The sequence below is a fragment of the Lepidochelys kempii genome, chromosome 9, assembly GCF_965140265.1.
Source record: "Lepidochelys kempii isolate rLepKem1 chromosome 9, rLepKem1.hap2, whole genome shotgun sequence".
NCBI classification, from domain to species: domain Eukaryota; kingdom Metazoa; phylum Chordata; order Testudines; family Cheloniidae; genus Lepidochelys; species Lepidochelys kempii.
In genome coordinates this window covers 6,890,958-6,909,920 of record NC_133264.1, presented here as the reverse complement: position 1 = coordinate 6,909,920, position 18,963 = coordinate 6,890,958, and the positions used below count along the sequence as shown (strand labels likewise).

The 18,963-nt window shown below is 45.1% G+C and overlaps 2 protein-coding genes across 5 annotated transcripts in view; one reads left to right on the top strand and one right to left on the bottom strand.

The window, feature by feature from the left end:
- Positions 1–1,670: 1,670 nt before the first annotated feature.
- COPS7B (COP9 signalosome subunit 7B) lies at positions 1,671–18,026 on the bottom strand. Of its 4 annotated transcripts, none has more exons than XM_073359144.1 (7): positions 17,899–18,026; positions 14,195–14,371; positions 12,799–12,874; positions 6,545–6,633; positions 5,735–5,937; positions 4,025–4,130; positions 1,671–1,919 (listed from the first exon to the last, which is right to left on the bottom strand). In XM_073359144.1, exons 2-7 carry the CDS (start codon positions 14,354–14,356, stop codon positions 1,761–1,763), a joined length of 795 nt encoding a protein of 264 aa, XP_073215245.1. In that variant the 5' UTR covers positions 14,357–14,371; positions 17,899–18,026; the 3' UTR covers positions 1,671–1,760. The 4 variants fall into 4 exon arrangements, with proteins under 4 accessions (XP_073215245.1, XP_073215241.1, XP_073215243.1 ...); XM_073359140.1 differs by having other exon boundaries at positions 17,903–17,982; XM_073359142.1 differs by lacking the exons at positions 12,799–12,874; positions 14,195–14,371 and having other exon boundaries at positions 17,903–17,987.
- The window catches only part of PDE6D (phosphodiesterase 6D), a 62,070-nt gene continuing 60,432 nt past the window's right edge, over positions 17,326–18,963 (top strand). Inside the window, exons 1-2 of the mRNA XM_073358877.1 lie at positions 17,326–17,365; positions 17,955–18,144. Coding sequence (XP_073214978.1) covers positions 17,326–17,365; positions 17,955–18,144 — 230 coding nt within the window. The remainder of the gene's footprint in view (positions 17,366–17,954; positions 18,145–18,963) is intronic.

Here is an 18,963-nt window from a genome sequence, read left to right as displayed (position 1 = left end):
TATAGCAAGGTCCTGCCCCCATGTTCCCCGAGAAAAGTCTCAGAAATGCTGCTCTTTTGGCTCCCACAGCAGACATGAGCTTCTGCTTAAACAGCTGGCCTTTCCCAGCACAGAAGTTGCTTCTCACTGCAGAGTGGGTGGATAAGCTGAAAGGAAAGTGGGCCAGGCTGTGAAACAGTGCTCAGACAAGCTGACAGGTACTCCTGGGGAGGGACACACTTTGTGAAGACCATGATAGCAAAGTAGGACAGCTTCAATCCTCCTGGTCCTGTGGGTAAGGGGTTAAGACTCAGGAGACCTGGGTGCAGGTCCTGGCTCTGACACAGACCACTTACATGACCTTGGGCAAATCACATTTTTTGTGCCTCAGCTCCTATTGGCCTGCCAAGTGTGCGTGAAGATGGAGTCAGGTGTCAGCGAGGTACTCCAATGACCCAGCCATGAAGGCCGTGTCAGTGTCCAGCTAGCCTAGTCCAGTGCTTGCCCACAGCTGCTCCAAAGCCAAGACTCGACTCCTACATTAAATCAGCATTTAATTTGTTCCAAAATTCACTTTTTCATGTGAATTGCAGTTTAGATTTCAACCCTGCCCTCCCCTTAAAAAAAAACAAAACAAAAACAAAAAAACAGTCACCAACCTCCCACACGAGGTGCAAGTCCCCTGAAGTTAGCCTGTAACAAATATCAAACACAAAACAAAGGCCGAAATGCTTTAGAATCACAACAATGTACAAAAAAAAAAAAAAGTAAAATACAACCTGAAACCGTTCAAGTTCAGAAAGGCTAGTAAAGTCCATCGCTTCAGCAAGGGGATGTCACTGCCATGCCTGTCAGCGGGTTCTGTGCCACTGGCCCGTCACTAAGCCACAGTGGCTCCTCTGCCACACCAAACATCATCTCCAAGGAAGATTTAAGGTATTATGCTTTAAAGATTTCAGGAAGGGAACAATTCACAAGCAGCCCTGGGAGGATGCAGACACACTGAGAAGGAACAGGACTTCCAATAGGTCCCCAGCCACCTGTAATACGGAGAGCTCGAGAGCAAGCGAGCAGCTTGCTTCCTCCTCCCTGTGCTGAAGCCTCACAGCTGTAGCCTAGTTCTTTAAATCTGTGGTGGATTAATAGGCTTAGTAAAGGCAGTAAACAGGTTAGTAAACGCAGCTCAGCACTGAATCTCACCTCACAGAGCGAGGTAGAATGTGAATTAAAATACAGAGGGGCCTGGGGAAAGTTGAAGATTTCAATGTAGAGCTGCTCCTGGCCTAGTAATGTTCTCCCTTCCCTTTGGGATTAGAGAGATCTGTGTTGGTAGCTTCCTCTCTCCCAGCCTGGGGCTTCAAAAGCTAAGTCCCAATCTTGGGATTCAGCCGATTGCCATGGAAGACGTCATCTTGAACTTTAAATCAGCATGGCAAACTTCTCACAAGAGGGAGCACGGGAAGGCTGGCTGGGAGGGAGCAAAACCTTCCACAGAGATTCTGTTCCCCTGGTGTCGCAGGTTTTCTGCCCCTGGTGGTAACTATCTCTGGCTGAAAGTCCCTCTTTAAAGGCTTAGGAGAACAGGTGGCATCTTGGACGTGAATGAGATTTGCACACTGTAGCTTAGCCAGGCATGGACAGCTTGGGGTTGTATTCAAACAGGGCTTTTATATTTGCCAGCCTGGAGAGGACTGCCCCAGAACCCACCGAAAAGGAGACACGGGGCCTTTGTTGCTCCTTCTGGCGTCATTCCTGGCTGAATGACGGCTACATGGCAGGTTCTAGTGGCGGCTGGAGACCAGCCCTTTGACTTTGGACATCTTTTTTGTGGGCTGCCTTTGCTCTGCGTGGGGAGGGCACTCTCGATCTGCCAGCTGCTGTTCCATCTCTTGTGCTGATGATGAGGCCGTGGCTTTTAATGTTTTCTTTATGTTTGTGACCTGGATGAGAAAAGACAGCGAATCAGCATTTGCTTCTTCCACCCCCACAGCAGAGAGGAAGCCCCTTCCTAAGCACAGAATGGAAATGCCCTTGAGTTCGAAGAGTAACTCATCATTGGATACAAATCTCCCCATGCACACACATTAAACCCTCTCGATTTGATTTTATTAGGTGTTGGCATTAACAACCTGTAGATGACCTGACCTGGTAATACTCCATGTTAGACCTGGTTTGGAGGCCATTAGGGGCTGCAGATACCTTTTACTAGACACCAGGAGTAGCATAGCGACTTTCCACTGCCTGACTGCAGGAGGCAGCCATCTCACCAGGCTGCAGACCTCAAGGGTGTGTTTACTGACAGGGCGTGCCTGGGATTCGTGGGGAGGGAAACAAAACAAAACAAAAAAAACACCTAGAACAGCTCTGCAGAGCAAAGGGAAAGGAAAGCTATTCGGACCAATCAGCCAGCTGATCCACAATTCTCCTCGAAGGTAGGAATGGAGGCTACCCTCAAATCTGGGGTGTGTTCGACGAGCAAGCACATAGTGGTATCCTTCCCATGCACCAGGAAACAGTGGGAAGTGCCATCTGCACGGCACCTCACCCTCCAAACACTGGACCTCAGGGGGGTGCCACAAAAAGAATTAGTGAACTGACAAAACAAAACAAAAAAAGCAACCTGAAATGAGCATAGAAGTCAGGAGTCCAGACTCCCCAAGGCTAGAAACACCCAGCAAACCAAATGTGTCTTACGTATCAGAGGGGTAGCCGTGTTAGTCTATATCCACAAAAACAACGAGGAGTCTGGTGGCACCTTAAAGACGAACAGATTTATTTGGGCATAAGTTTTTGTGGGTAAAAAAACCTCACTTCTCCATGCATCTGAAGAAGTGGGTTTTTCGTCTTTAAGGTGCCACAGGACTCCTCAGACGTGTCCTGGGTACCAGTCAAATCACTGAATATAAACAGCTTCAAAGGGCCAGCGTGAACCTGCTGGGATGCAGGATTGCAAGAAATGAACCTTGAGCTAGCCTCAAGGGAACCGATCTCATCTTTGCAGTTGTAGTTTTGTTCTCACAAACAAATACCATCAGCAGAGACTAAAACCGTGTGCTTAGGCTGCCCTCTGTTGGCCATCTCTGGATATTACAGGAATAGGGGGAAAAACATTTTGGCTCAAATTTTCAAAAAGCAATTTCAGGATTTGGGGTGCCATCTTGGGGTACTCAAGTTGACATGTTAAATGGATCGGACTTTCAGAAATTGTTGAGGACTCATCCAGTGAACGACAAACCTCTATTAAGGGAGTTCAAGTTGGGTATCCAAAATCACTAGCCAGTCTTGAAAATGTAGTCCCTTGTATGTATTCCTTGGGATGGCAGGGGGCTGTCCACGTTTGCAGGGTTAACAAATGAGGCACTCTCACCAAAGTGTTTCAAAACACTTTTTGCAGCTACAATTTAGGGTTTTAAGGAAAGAATGTACCACACTTTCACCACTTCCGATGCAATTCAGAGGGATGTCTAGGAATGGCTATGGAGAGGTTTTTAACGACATTCCTAGGTTTACAATAAATTAACTATTTTTTCTTATTCCTTCTGGATTTTCATTATTCACAGTGAAATCTAAAGTTGTAGAAACATCAGATTTCCATCATGTTTTGTGTGTTAAAAAATTGGTTTCCTAACAAATCAACGCAAGGAGCTCCCAGCAAGTTTATAAAGGATGACTCAGAAACCCACACATCAGGTGGTCAGTGGTCAAATCTGCCTTAGCTCATCAGTGAAGTTAATATAGCTGGGGAGAGGAGGAATCCAAGTTCTTTCCTAGAGGGTGCATCACAAGACTAGCACATCTGTTTGGCATGATTGTCAGTCTCCACCTAGCAGAAGCCCTGGACTGAACAGCAGGGAGTGTTGCAAGGTGAGGATTGAGGGACATTGGCAGTGCTGTGCAAGGGAAGGTTAAAAGACTCCTGCTCACACTATGTGTTAACCAGGCCACTTAGTTTCTCACTTTAATAAGCACAGAAATTTACCAAGAGAAACTTGAAGGTGTATCCGACACGCTCATCACGAGAGGACAGGAGTGATTCTACACCTACCTCTGTCTCTACCTGTTGCTGAGTTCGGTTGTGGTTCTCCTTATACTGGTTGGCTCTAAGCACTTGCTGTTCAATTCCTAACAGAACCGCTTCACACCCATCACACCTGAAAATGTAACAACACTCGGGTGTTCAATGCTGGACAGTTTGAAAGGGACACTCAATTTGAAAAAACAAAACAAAACAAAACACAGTTCTGTCTGAAAGTTTGGGGGCTTATATTTAACATTAGCAACTAAGATGATTAGAGCTGAAAGAATTTAGTGGAAAAAGACGTTTTATTCTATTGTTTCAGTGTTTACACTTTGTGTAAAAAGGCTTGAACATGCATCTACTCAGTTTCGCTAATTTGCTGATGGCCAGTCTAGAAGGAGCTCCCATGTACACACTTCCTTTCGCCCTGTAAGAAGGTATTTGCCAGCAGTAGTGAAGCCAAAGCTGAAACAAAAGAGGCAGCAGAAAGGCGTGTGAACAGAGAGGAAGCAGGGGCTGGTCCCAGCATGTCTGGTGGAGTTACTCTATTACATCCTATTAGATTCACCACAGAGAAGCCAAAAAACATGTTCAAACCTTTTTAAAGAGTCAGGAATTGCTACTTCAAAGGGGATATATCAGAAACTGATTATTTATTTATTTATTAAGATTATTCAGAAAATAAAAGTCACACTGACAAGGTCCCCCAAAGAAATAAACAAGCAGGGTGACAAGAACACCTCCTCCTCCACTCAGTGAAAGTTCCAGCTCTCATTCACTGTGGGAAGGAATGGAAAGGGATCTGAAGTGGGTTCAGAGTTGCACACCAAGCAATACAGAAAGATCCAAGAAGCTGCTGCACTCCTTCCTTGCAGTGCGGGGGAAGCAGGAGCGGAGAAGGGAAAAGAGAAAAAACAAGTGACCCAGGTTACCACACTTACACAGCTACTTAATCTTTGTTATTCCTAATGTACACATAACAGCTAGGCAATGACTGTATTACGTAGTCAACTGGGAATCAGTCACAGTCTCTGTGGTCTAAAAAAGTGGCAACTCCTTTGAGTAATGAACGAATCCTACAGGACTGAAAGGCAGATTACTGGAAACTTGATAAAAAAAAAAACTAGAGTAACCAAATAAGATGGTCTCAGCCAAAAGCATGAGGTCTGCTTCATCTCCAGCAATAAAGGGAGGCCTAAAGAGATATCTGAAACATCTCAGAGGTGAAGTTTAAAGTACTGTGACTCTGAGATACAGTTTGTTTAAGATTTGCCTGAGTAATTCTCATCACCAGAGGATTAGTGGACAAATCTGTCTTTGCTCATCAGCAAAATTAATATGGTAGGAGGAAGAAGGTGTCATTCTACAAGATGTCTGTCTCTAGGTAGAGGCCATGATGTCACTTTAGCATAATTGTAGGAGAGGCCCTAAAGCAAAGAGTGGAGGTAACTAAGATAAGAACTGAGGTAACTTTAGAATCTGAAGCCAGTAGTAAAATTGGATGTACTGCTATGACAGCATCTGTAAGAAAGACTGGAGAGGGCATCAGAGTTTTTTTCCAGGAGGGGCCCTTTGCCAAGTGACTTTTCATGGTGTGAGAGTGCTAATGAATGGAATATGCTGAAACTAAGCTAACATTTGAGTCTTACAGGATTCAGAAAAAGCCAGGGTGAGATACTTCCTTTGAGACATTCCTAAAAGGCAAATCAGACAAGGTGGAGGAGCCTCCTGCCTCACCATTCTTGGAGAGTTTTAACAATATTACTGATGTCCTTCTTCTGAATGTCTCTGCCGATACAGAAATCCACCTCCAGCACCTGGTTGCGCTGATCCAGTTTCCCCTGAATAACATCTGTATACACAGCTTCAATGATTAGATCTTCCAACTCCCTCAGATTCCTCATGTCCAGGTCTTTGAGCAGCACAGAGTAAGGAATGCACTAGAAACAGGAAATCCAAGAACAAACAGTCACTTGTGGGTCCAGAATGGAAAGTTAAGCATTGTCTGGAAGTAGGGTTAGTAGAAGCTTGCAATCAAACAAACATTTATTGTATGCATCCCGCAGGTAAAGGGTGAGTGGGAAAGTATCAAATAGTATCAAAGGAAGCAGATACTATTAGGTCACGTCACACACAAGACATTCCTGTAAGCCTTTATTACAGTAAGTTCTGAAGAGTGGGTTGGGGTGGCAGTATTGTGGAAGGTAAAATAGTCAATTCCCTCCCCCACCCAGAATTGACAAAGATTTTCAAGAGGTAGATGGGCAAGCGAGTCCCACCTCCATTAGCCAATCTGATTTCTCCTCCCAGAATGCCCATTTCTCACTCTTTATAGAGCTGTTCAGCCATTCCAAACATTCAGTCCTTGGAAGTCCTTCATAAGTTACTGAGTTCCATGAATACAGGGGAGCACTGTACACTGCAGGTAATTTTCTAGTCACAGGTTTTCCAGAGCACTCATGCAGCCTAACGCAAACCCGAGTACAATACTTGGATGCCACTTGCAGAAATGGCTGGCATTACTTAGCCAAGATTTCTGAATTTTACCTTCATTCTGGCAGCCAAGCTTACAATAGTTAAGTGTTTCAGCTTGTTCTTCTGGGCCCCCGTTAACTCTGGCAGGTTATCCTTGTTTGCTGTTCAATGTAAAAAAATTGAGAATAAAGTTACGGATTTTCCTTCAAGAATTAAACAAAACCTTCAGATTAAAGTCTTTGACTGAGTTGCACCCCAGAAGTCGGTAGCACTAAGTACTCCTTGTGCTACGAAGGGGTGCTAGTGAGAAGACAGTGCTGCCATAAGTAACAGCTGGACCATACCCAAGGAGAAACAGAGGCAGAATAAAAAGAAAGTCAGTTATTAACTGTTCTAATTCCAAAACCAGAACCACAAAAATACAGAACATAATTCACATGTCTACAGGTGAAATCCTGCCAAGACACATGGTTAATATTTTGTTTCCAAGACCAAACTATTTGTCCTCTTTCAGTAAGCCCATGCTAATAAAACCTTGGACTTTGGTTTCACCAGCTGTAAAACTGTGGATGATACTTACTTCTCTGAAGCGCTTGGGAACTACGTATGGAAGTGTCAAACATCAGGTTCATGGAGAGAAGAGAAATTATTAATCTAGATACTTCTATGGCCATCCTATCACCACAGTAACCACATGCCCCGAGTGTATTCACAAACAGAAGGGAGGCTGGCTGCTTTCAAAAGCAAAGGCGCTCTTCGGAATGGGTGCGTTAATGAAAGAGTTAGTATTTCAGTGACATGAAGGTTATCTGGCCAATACGGAATCCATCTTACCCATCTCATCCAATTCTTTCCTTTTTGGCCTCCTCTGTCCCCTCCCCATTTTTATCTGGAAGGTGGTGATTACTCTCTCCCTTACTATCTTATTTTTCAGTCGCACCTTCCAGCCCAAAGGATTGTATGGTGCTTCAGGAACTGTTCCAGCAACCATACTATAATTCCATGTAACCTCCTTACTGGGGTGGGGAAATACCAAAGAAGCCCACCATAGTAGCCTTTGGCTACAAAAAGAGGAGCTACACAAAAGTGAGGAGGCAAGTTAAATGGAAATGAAAAGGAACAGTCATAAGAGTGAAACGCCTGCAAACTGCATGGAAACGTCTTAAAACACCATAATAGAAACTTACACTATAGGTATAACCTCAAATAAAAATAATTTAAAAAACCAGTAAGAAGACCAAAAAAATGCCACCATGGCTAAACAACAGAGTAAAAGATGGAGTTAGAGACAAAACAAGATATCCTTTACAAATTGGAAGTCAAATCCCACCGAGGCAAATAGAAAGGAGCATAAACTCTGGCAAATCAAGTGTAAAAGTATAATTTGACCGGCCAAAAAAGAATTTGAAGAGGAACTAGCAAAAGACACAAAAACTTACAGCAACAAGTTTGTTAAGTACATCAGAAGCAGGAAGCCGGTCAATCAGTGCGGCCACTGGACAATTGAGATGCTAAAGGAGCACTCAAGGAAGACAAGACATTTACAGAGAAGCTAAATCAATTCTTTGCATCGGTCTTCACAGCAAGGGATGTGAGGGAGAGTCCCACACCTGAGGCTTTTTTCTTTTTCAGTAGACAAATCTGAGGAACTGTCCCAGATTGAGGTGTCAATAAAGGAGGTTTGGGAACAAACTGATAAATTTAATAGCAATAAGTCACTAGGCCCAGATGGTATTCACCCAAGAATTCTGAAGGAACTCAACCATGAAATTGCAGAACTACTAACTGGTATGTAACCTATTGCTTAAATCAGCCTCTGTACCAGATGACTGGAGGATAGTTAATGTAACACTGGATTTTTAAAAAAAAAGGCTCCAGAAGCTGTACTGGCAATTACAGGCTAGTAAGTCTAACTTCAGGACCAGGCAAATTGGTTGAAACCCGAGTAAAGAATCGAATTATCAGTGCAAAGATGAACTGTACGTTGGGAAATGGTCAACACAGCTATTGTAAAGAGAAATCATGCTTCACCAATCTATTAGAATTCTTTGAGGGGGTCAAACAAACATGTAGACAAGGGTGACCCAGAGGAAACAGTATACTTGGACTTTCAGAAAACCACTGACAAAGTCCCTTATCAAAGACTCTTAAGCAAAGTAAGCAGTCATGGGATAAGAGGGAAGGTCCTCTGGTGGATCAGTAACTGGTTAAAAGATAGGAAACCAAGGATTGGAATAAATCATCAGTTTTCAGAGTGGAGAAAGGTAAACAGCAGGATCCCGCAACAATCTGTACTGGGACCAGTGCTGTTCAACGTATTTTAAATGATCTAGACAAAGGAGTAAACAGTGAGGTGGCAAAGTTTGCAGACAATACAAAATTTCAAGGTAGTTAAGTCCAAAGAGTTACAAAGGGATCTCACAAAACTGGGTGACTGGGCAACAAAATGGCAGATGAAATTCAATGTTGATAATTGTAAAACAATGCATACTGGAAAACATAATCCCAATTATACACGCAAAATAATGGAGTCTAAATTAGCTGTTACCACTCAAGAAAGATCTTGGAGTCACTGTGGATAGTTCTCTGAAAACATTTCCTCCACATGCAGCAGCAGTCAAAAAAGCAAACAGAATTTTAGGAACCATTATGAAAGGGATGGATAAGACAGAAAATATCATAATGCCACTGTATAAATCCATAGTATGCCCACACCTTGAATTCTGCATACAGTTCTGGTCACCCCATCTCACAAAAGACATTAGAACTGGAGAAAGTACAGAGAAGGACAATAAAAATGATTAGGGGTCTGGAACAGCTTCCATATGAGGAGAGATTTAAAAGATGGGCTGTTCAGCTTAGAAAAGAGGCAACTAAGGGGGATGTGATAGAGGTCTATGAAATTGGGAAGGGTGTAGATAAAGTGAATAAGGAACTGTTATTTACTCCTTCATATAACACAAGAACTAGAGGCATCCAATGAAATTAATAGGTAGCAGGTTTAATACATCAAAAAGAAGTACTTCTTCACACAACAAACGGTCAACCTGTGGAACTCGCTGCCAGGTGATGTTGTGAAGGCCAAACTGCAGTCCGGATTTAGGCCACTCTCCTCATTGGTAAGTAGGGGAAAAGGGGGGGGGGGGACATGGGACAGGCCCACCCGCTACTCTAGGCCCCAACTCAGGGACCCTCTAGTGGCAGCCACTTACTGCCCTCTTCCAACTCTCCTCTACTGTTTACTCCCCTGGGTCACTTCCCCGTCGCCCCAGCACCTTCTCTGCCCGTTTGTCTCAGGGCCCCAGTCTGGCAGTCGTCAGCCTAGAGCTCTCCCAGCCTCTGCTGATCCTGCCCAGCCCTCCTCTGTCTTAGGTGCTTCTCTAAGAGCCAGTTCTTCTCCATTTGCCCTCCAGGGAGAGACTGCCTTCCTCTCTGCCCTGCAGCATTCTTATAGGGCCCTGTGAAGCCTGGCCCTGATTGGCTACTTTCAAGCCTCCACTTGACTGGCTCCCATTAAGCCTTTCCATGATTGGCTGGGGCTCTGCACAGCCTCTTTGGCTTTCTCTAACCCCTTCCACACCAGAATGGGGCATCTGCCCACTACAAGCCCTTTTTAAAAATTGACATCACATTTGCTATCCTCCAGTCATTTGGTACAGAAGCTGATTTAAATGATAGGTTACAGACTACAGTTAGTAGTCTTGCAATTTCACATTTGAGTTCCTTCAGAACTCTTGGGTGAATACCATCAGGTCCTGGTGACTTATTACAGTTTAGTTTATCAATTTGTTCCATAACCTCCTCTAATGACACCTCAATCTGGGACAGTTCCTCAGATGCGTCACCTAAAAAGAAGGGCTCAGGTTTGGGAATCTCCCTCACATTCTCAGCCGTGAAGACCGATGCAAAGAATTAATTGAGTTTCTCCGCAATGGCCTTATCGTCCTTGAGTGCTCCTTTAGCATCTCAATCATCTGGTGGCCCCACTGGTTGTTAGCAGGCTTCCTGCTTCCGATGTACTTAAAATTTTTTTTGCTAATACTTTTTGAGTCTTTGGCTAGCTGTACTTCAAATTCTTTTTTGGCCTTCCTAATTATATTTTTACATTTCATTTGCAAGAGTTTATGCTCCTTTCTATTTTCCTCACTAGGATTTAACTTCCACTTTTTCAAGTGGAAGCTTCTATTGTGGTGACTTTAAAAAGTTTCCATGCGGCTTGCAGGGATTTAACTTTTGGTGCTGTCTTTTTTAATTTGTGTTTAACTAACCTCCTCATTTTTGTGTAGTTCCCTTTCTGAAATTAAATGCTACAGTGCTGAGCTGCTGTGGTGTTTTCCCTGCCATAGGGATGTTAAATTTAATTATATTATGGTCACTATTACTAAGTTGTCCAGCTATAGTCACCTCTTGGACCTGATCCTGTGCTCCACTTAGGACTAAATCAAGAATTGCCTCACCTCTTGTGGGTTGCAGGACTAGCTGCTCCAAGAAGCAGTCATTTGAGGTGTCAAGAAACTTTATCTCTGCATCCCATCCTGAGGTGATATGTACCCAGTCAATATGGGGATAGCTGAAATCCCCAATTATTATTGAGTTTTTTTATTTTAATAGCTTCTCTAATCTCCCAGAGCATTTCAGTCACTATCACCATCCTGGTCAGGTGGTCGGTAATATATCCCTACTGCTATATTCTTATTATTCGAGCATGGAATTACTATCCATAGAGATTGTAAGGTACAGTTTGGTTCATTTAAGATTTTTACTTCATTTGATTCTACGCTTTCTTTCACATATAGTGCCACTCCCACACCAGCACGACCTGTTCTGTCCTCCTGATATATTTTGTACCCTGGTATTACTGTGTCCCACTGATTATCCTCATTCCACCAAGTTTCTGTGAAGCCTATTATATCAATATCCTCATTTAACATGGGGTACTCTAGTTCACTCATCTTATTATTTAGACTTCTAGCATTGGTATAGAAGCACTTTAAAAACTTGTCACTTTTTAGTTGTCTCCCGTTAAATGATACAATTGAATGAGACATTTTTCGTTTGTTTTTCTTCAGATCCTACCTGTATTTTACCTTCCATCCTCTCCTCCTTACTAGGACACAGAGAATCTCCATTAGTAGATCCTCCCCTAAGGGATGTTTCTGTCCGAACCACATGCTCCTCCACACGTGTTGGCTTCCTCGCAGCCCTTAGTTTGAAAACTGCTCTACGACCCTTTTAATGTTATGTGCCAGCAATCTGGTTCCATTTTGGTTTAGGTGGAGCCCCTCCTTCCTGTATAGGCTCCCCCTTTCCCCAAAGTTGCCCCAGTTCCTAATAAATCTAAACTACTCCTCCCTATGCCATCATCTCATCCACGCATTGAGACCCTGCAGTTCTGCCTGTCTAACTGGCCCTGTATATGGAACTGGAAGCATTTCAGATAATGCTACCATGGAGGTCCTGATCTTCAATCTCTTACCCAGCAGCCTAAATTTGGCCTCCAGGACCTCTCTCCTATCCCTCCCTATATCACCGGTACCTACATGTACCACGACCACCAGCTCCTCTCCAGCACTACACATAAGTCATCTAGATGTCTCGAGAGATCTGCAACCTTTGCACCAGGCAGGCAAGTCACCATGCCGTTCTCATGGTCATTACAAACCCAGCTATCTATGTTTCTAATGACAGAATCGCCTATTACGAATACTGGTCTCTTCCTAATAACTGGAGTTCCCTCTGCTGGAGAGGTATCCTCAGTGCAAGAGGATACCACAACATCATCCGGAAGTGGGGTCCCACCTATGGGATCATTTCCCTCTGCTCCAGTTGGATGTTCTTCTTCCCTGAGTCTTTCACGCTCCTCAACAGCACAGAGGCTGTCAGACCGGGAGTGGGACCATTCTACTGTGTCCAGGAAAGTCTCATATATGTACCTCTCTGTCTCCCTTAGCTCCTCCAGCTCAGCCACGCTGGTCTCCAAAGCCCGTACAGGGTCTCTGAGGGCCAGAAGCTCCTTGCACCGAATGCACACATAAGCCACCTGCCCATAGGGCAGGTGATCATACATGCTGCCTTGGGTGCAATAAACTGGGTAGCCCCCACTCATCCAGAAAGCCTCTGACAGACAGAATTTTACCCTTAGATTCTTTCAACCTGCCACATTCACGGAGGCATCACGCACTTGTGTAAGTCAGCTACCTTGAGCTGCCTGGCCAGACAAATAAGACGTTGCACAAGCTAGTTCTGAAGAGACTGCAGTACCCGCACTCACCGCCCTTTCAATCTTCGCCAGGTTCTTAGAGCATTTGCTAAATGCAACCTCTTACCTACATAATCTGGGTACGTTCCGTAGGCAAACAGATTCAGCAACTGGAAATACGCAGCATTAGGCCCTTCAGCAAGCTGGAGAGGAGGAAAGCAAAAGAAATCTTATGTAAGCCAATAATGGCCAATAGGATATTGGTGTACAGCTTCTCCACAGTGTTGGCTTTAATGTCACAAAGAATATGTAACTTTTTAAAAATACATAAAAGAAGGGCTGTTTTCAGTTGTCAGAGGGCTGTACCCTTTCCAAAGTCATGTAATCAGCACTACATTTCAGTAGTTTAGAATCAGGATGATACAGCCTATTCCATGCATTAGAACTTGAATTTGGTTTATACAGTCAGCTGCTTCATGCAGCATCTTAAGAGATAAAATGAAGAACGTGTCCACTTGAATTCAGCTGTGTATTCTTATCACATGACAGATGAGCAGATTATGGTGCTGGTTGGTTAAGAATCCTTACTAGCCACTGGGAAGCTGAGACAGTTAACCTGCAAAACCACAAACAATCTCAAAGCAAAGCAGGTTAGATCATTTTAAGTTGTCTGCCTCTGAAAGTTCTGTACTTCCTCTGACAAGCAAACAGTGCACTGGAACAACAGCTGTGGCACTAGCCTGGGTTGGTATATCAGTTCTCCTAAGCCACATGATTTGCTGCATGGAAAAACTGGGGGGAAACCAAACATATACATTGATGCTAAAAACTGTTGATGGCATTTTTGGCCAGGCACAAAAGCCTGTTTGGAAAGCTGAGCTTCCTGTGTGCCATACTGCCATAACTGCAATCAGCAGAGGTAACGGAGCTAGATCCCACTCATTGTAAGAGACATGGAGATGCTCGTAGAGTGTTCTCTAGGCGGGCTCTGGGAGTCTGAAACTTGCTCCCCACTTTGCTCTGAAACAGCCCAAACGTGGTGATCTTCTGGGCATGCTGCAAAATACATCCGTGACAGGAGTTTTAGAGAAGGCTAACGGTATGCTTCCCAGAACAATGACAGAATAGAAAGGCACTTTTTTGCTGGTGGCTGGCTGGCTGGAATCCTAGTTTCAATGATTGAGCGTTACTGAAATTGTATTGTATTAACAGTCACAAGTTAGGATGTCTGGAGCCTTGCATAGGCATCATTTTATTATTTGAATCCAAAAAAATGCATAAGACAAAAGCGATCCCCTTATGTAAACCAGGTCCTCACAATTCTGTGTAAATCTGTCATTCTGACTCAGGGCATGATAGAAGCATTGGAAAACTGGGGTAAATTATGTCAGGCTTTTCCCAAGATGGAGATTCTACCATCCCAGTCTACTATGTGCAAGGAAATTCCAAGGAGAGCTCTTAAACCAGAAGGGAGTGGGGGAAGCGGAGGGGAAGAAGAAAAGAGATGGCAACTTAACTCTTACCTCTTGCACGTTTGTTAACTCCAACAGCTCGCCAAAGACATAAACCCCAGGAGCCTCTAGCACTTGGTTTATCAGAACAGTCAGAGCTGATCCGTTGGTGCCTTTGGCTAATAAAATAAACTGCTCAAGAAGATTGCAGGATGGTTTCTGTTCTCCGGCCATTCTAGATTTTTCAATCTGCCAAAAAAGAAATGGTTTGAATGACTCTTTCCTCCATCTTTGTGCAAAGCACTACTTAGAAGTGGATCAGGAAGCATGTCCAGGATGGTAACATTCCACACTTAACTTTGCCTTGTTTTTCATGATAATTCAGTGCTAGTGATGAGAGCAGGACTAAGCCTGGGGGCCAAAGTCCTATTTATCCATAGAGCAGCAACAGCTCAGGCAATAGCTTTAAAAGCTTCCTGCACACTGTCCTGTCAACGTGCCTCACCTATGCCCTGGAAGGGCTCCTCTAGGACTAGGAAGGGGGGTTCAGATTCCATGGCCAACTCAGGCTTTCAATTCTTTTGAGATTGCTAAGTGGTGACAAAATTGGTGGTGGGTTTTGCGATGTCTACTAGGAACTGGCTGAGACTCCTTCCACGTCACAACTCATTACACAGCAAACAAAGAGCAACTGATTTAACCCTTTATGTGTGTGTGTCCAAAAATAATCCACTTGCACTGTACAAGCCAATGTATCTTTCCCAATAGTATCTGAATACCTGTCAGTTAACAAGGCAGGAGCACAGAACTCCAACTGCTTTCAGAGCCAAAGAGGGAAAAATGAAAAAGCTCTGTCACTAGCTTACTTGATTACTGTGCATTTTTGCCAACAGGGCAGAGTTAAATTGATTTATGTTATTTACATGGATTAAATGCTTAAAAAAATACCCTTTCTTTATAAAGGTAAATCTTTGTCTTTAATTCTGGTCCAATACATCTTCACTCTGAGCATTATAATTTGGATTCTGAAATGTCAAATTCAGTTACCAGCTGACAAGTTCAGAAAATAAATAAATGTGGTAAATTACAAGTCAGTTGCAAGCTACGGTGAACTTGATCTCCCAAGCCCTGAATCACTACTGGGCACGATTTTTTCATGTTATATTTACAAAGGACATATTCTGGTGACAATTTTAAGATCTTGCTGTTAATCTTTCTATCCGCATTAGTCCCACTAGTAAATACCCAGGGTTCTGGGTGGGCTTGTACTGTCTATGCTGAAACACAGGCTGCTGCAACTTTAATCTAACTAGCTTGGATAGTGGAGTAGTAAAGTTAGCTCACGTAGATCTACTTGAGCTACCATCCCTGTGTCTCATAATACATCTAAGGAGTAAATCAGTATTATCATCTGCTTTCACAGAAAAGGAAACTGAGGCACTAAGCAGTCAAGTGACTAACTCACAGTCACACAGGAAATGTGATAGAACTGTAAATGAATGCAGATTTCATGGCTCCTAGGCATTTGCCTTAAGCACAAGACTATCCTTCAAGGCACTACAAATGCTGAATGTGTTGTACAAGATTGTGACAGAGTGGGTTTTTCCTGGTCCTGTTGTGAAAGTAGTGCAAAGTCTCCACCTCTTTTATTTTTAAAATCACTGGTGATAGAGGCACCATAGTGTTACTTTCTGGTTCCCAGGTATCACTTGAGGCTACCAGTTTAAGACTAAATAGATTTTTTTTAGCCTGATGAAAAGCGATTGCTATATAGATGAAAGAAATATTTTAAGATAATTTATCAAAGTACAACCAGCATCACAAATGCAGCATGAAATTATGGCTTCCCTATATGAAACATTCCCTTTCGCCAGCTTATTTTTTGTGTGACCTATGAAACAGCATAACTTTGCACTTATGTAGATAAGCGCAAAGTTATTATGCTATTTGTTAGTATCAAAGCAGATGTACTTTCATCAGTAGCTCTCCAAGTGCTTTCCAAGACTAGGTAAGCATTATTATCCACATTTTACAGATGGGTAAACAGACTTGAAGGTGAAATAGTTTGCTCAAGAACATAGCGAGTCAGTGAGAGATGGATACAGAACCCAGGTCTTCGGACTCATTTCCAGACCTTAGCCAATGGGTCAGGGCTACTTTCTGGAAGAAACTGATCATTTACCCATTTTGCTGGATTCTTTCTTTGGATCTGTTCTGCTGTCCACACTCCAGATTGCATGTTCCACACTGCCAGTTATGTACACACTTTTCCTGAAGTATCATCCCCATGAATGTGTTGGTAGCACAGAAGCAAATGGCAAACCTGGCATGAGTGCCCGGTGGGAAAATCATCCCTTATTCCTTTTTCGGTTTGCTAAGAACTGAGGGGGTAGGTAGGTAGGTTTTGTTTTCAGTTCAAATGAGCCTGGCAAACCATACACCCAGTATTTTCAAGTGCTCAGTAGCACTTGTCTTATAGTCACATTTCACTTTTTCACACGGTGGTTTTGGTTGTCTAGGTTGGTGCACAACAGGATTTTTTCCACCCTATTTGTCAAACTTCACTTTTCAGGTACATTTTTATCTTTTCAATACAAAACCGCGCATGTGTGCTGCCTGAACGCTCCAGAGACACAGGTGCAGTACTCAGGATTTCTTCCTTCCACAAGTCCTAAAGCAGGGTCAAGTCAAACGGACCCTCAGGAGTGAAGGGGAAAAGAACATACAGATTTCCCACAGCAACATACTATCCAAAGATCAGAGCATCTAGGGCTTGGAGGTCAGTGTGAGCGCAAGGGAGAAAGCAGAGGGTTTCCTGGATGTAGCAGGCAAACCACTGAGCACAAAAAAGGGATAAAGCTGAATGTACTGGGTATCTTCTGTGTAGAACAATTTGCCTCCAACAGGAGGAGCAGAACAGAGGTCTCTGCAAATGCCCACGTGTTTAGACCATAATCAGAAACTAATTCAAACTGGCAAAGGGCTGGAGGAAAATAAGGCATCCTGGAGACAGAAACCTCTCATTAACCAGGACACATTAATATTAAAGGAGGACTCAAGTTACATAGCTCACACCTAAAGTCAGACAAAGCTACCAATTCACACCAAGCACTGAAGGCAAGCAGAAAACTGCTAGTTTACACCAGACCACATTAACCCCGTCTTCTCCACCAAAGTAGTAGAGTGAAAGTGTACGGTGGGTGATGGCGGAGACAAGAAAGAAACCCTCTCTCCGCCCCTCATGTAGATGGAAAGGAAGGGGACAATGAAGTTCCCAGAGACTCATGGAGGGCCCAATCAGAGAAACCCCCCTCCCGGGGTACCTCAGAGAAGAGGAGCTCAGGGGAGCCCAGCCAGGGAGACCCCCTGGCCTGAGGCATGGTAGAGAAAGAGGGATCCAGGAGAGCCCAGTCAGGGAGTCCCTTTCTCGGGTTAAATTAGAGAAGAGAGGGTCCATGGGGGGCCCAAAAAGAGACACCCCCCCGGGGTAGCTCAGAGAAGGGAGGGCTGGGGGGCAGCCAGGGAGACCCCCGATAGCTGTGAGGGGGCAATGGGAGCCCAGGCAAGGGGAGCTGCGGGGGAGGGGTCGATGAGGGGGCCTCGTCCCCTTAGAGAGCATCGGGGGGCCTGGAGCCGGGAGAGCCCCGCTAGCGGCGGGGGCCGGTAGCCGTGGGGGTCCCGGGGGCGGGGACGCCGGCGAGCGCGGCTAGAAGCGCAGGCGGGGAGACCCTCAGGCCGCCCTAGGGGCTGTGAGGGCAGGGCGGGGAGGGGCTGACCTGCCTGCTCCGGCCGCCTCCGTCCGGCTCCCGGCGCCTCCCCCGCTGCTCCTCAGGCCGCCATGACAGCGGCGCCGGCGTCCTGCGCTCAGCTCCTTCCCCCGGCCCCCGCCACCCGCGCGCCGCGTTCCGCCCGCCGGCCGGGCCCAGGAGCCGGGCACGGGGCGCGCCCCCGCTGGTCAGCCTGCGTCACGGGACGGGGGGGGCCCGGCGCCGGCTCGTGGCCAGCATCGGGGCAGGCCAAAGGTCAGGCTGGGACAGGGTCAAGGGAGCTGACATCTGAGCGTTATTGGCCGTTGCCTGTGTAGGTCGGAGGTCAGGACGGGGACAAGGTCAGAGGTCAGGCTGGGGACAGGGTCAGAGGTCAGGGAGGGAACAGGGTCAGAGGTCAGGTTAGGGTCAGGGTAGGACATCTGAGTGTTCTTGGCCATTGTCTGTGAAGTTCGGAGGTCAGGCTGGTCTAGTGCTGCCACCTCCCCAAGTTTCCCCAGGATCATCCCTTTTTTGAGGCAACCACCCCGAGACATCTGTCAGGGTGCTCAGGGTGCGCTGCCGGCTGTCCAGTGTCATGGGCTCAGGATCATTCTGGATATACTATATTTTTGTATCTCAGAGGTGGCAAGCCTAAGCTGGGGCTAAGGTCAGAGATCAGTATAGGTGTAGGGCCCACGGGTCTGAAACCTGACCATTATTGGCCAATTTGTAGGTCCGAGGTCAATGTGGGTTAGAAATTGAGGTGTTAGTGGTGGGTCTGATACCAATGAGTGCATTGGCTTAAACAGAGCGGATGAGGAAGATATAACCCTCTGGGGTTTGACCTGCATTGATCTCTGAGATTTCCCTGCCGCCTTCTGACTGCCCACAAGAAGCTGAATGGAAATCTTTTTAGGGAAATAACGTTATATCAAATGTTAGAGATTCAGGGCCTGTCATTTATTTCAGGCTGCTGCACACCTAAGTAGGCTGGCTCTGACTCTTCATCTGCATCATCTCCTGTGTCCTTGGTTCTGCACAAGTCCACCATGTTGTGAAGAATGCGGGAGACAAGGGCCAGGGGATGGTGCA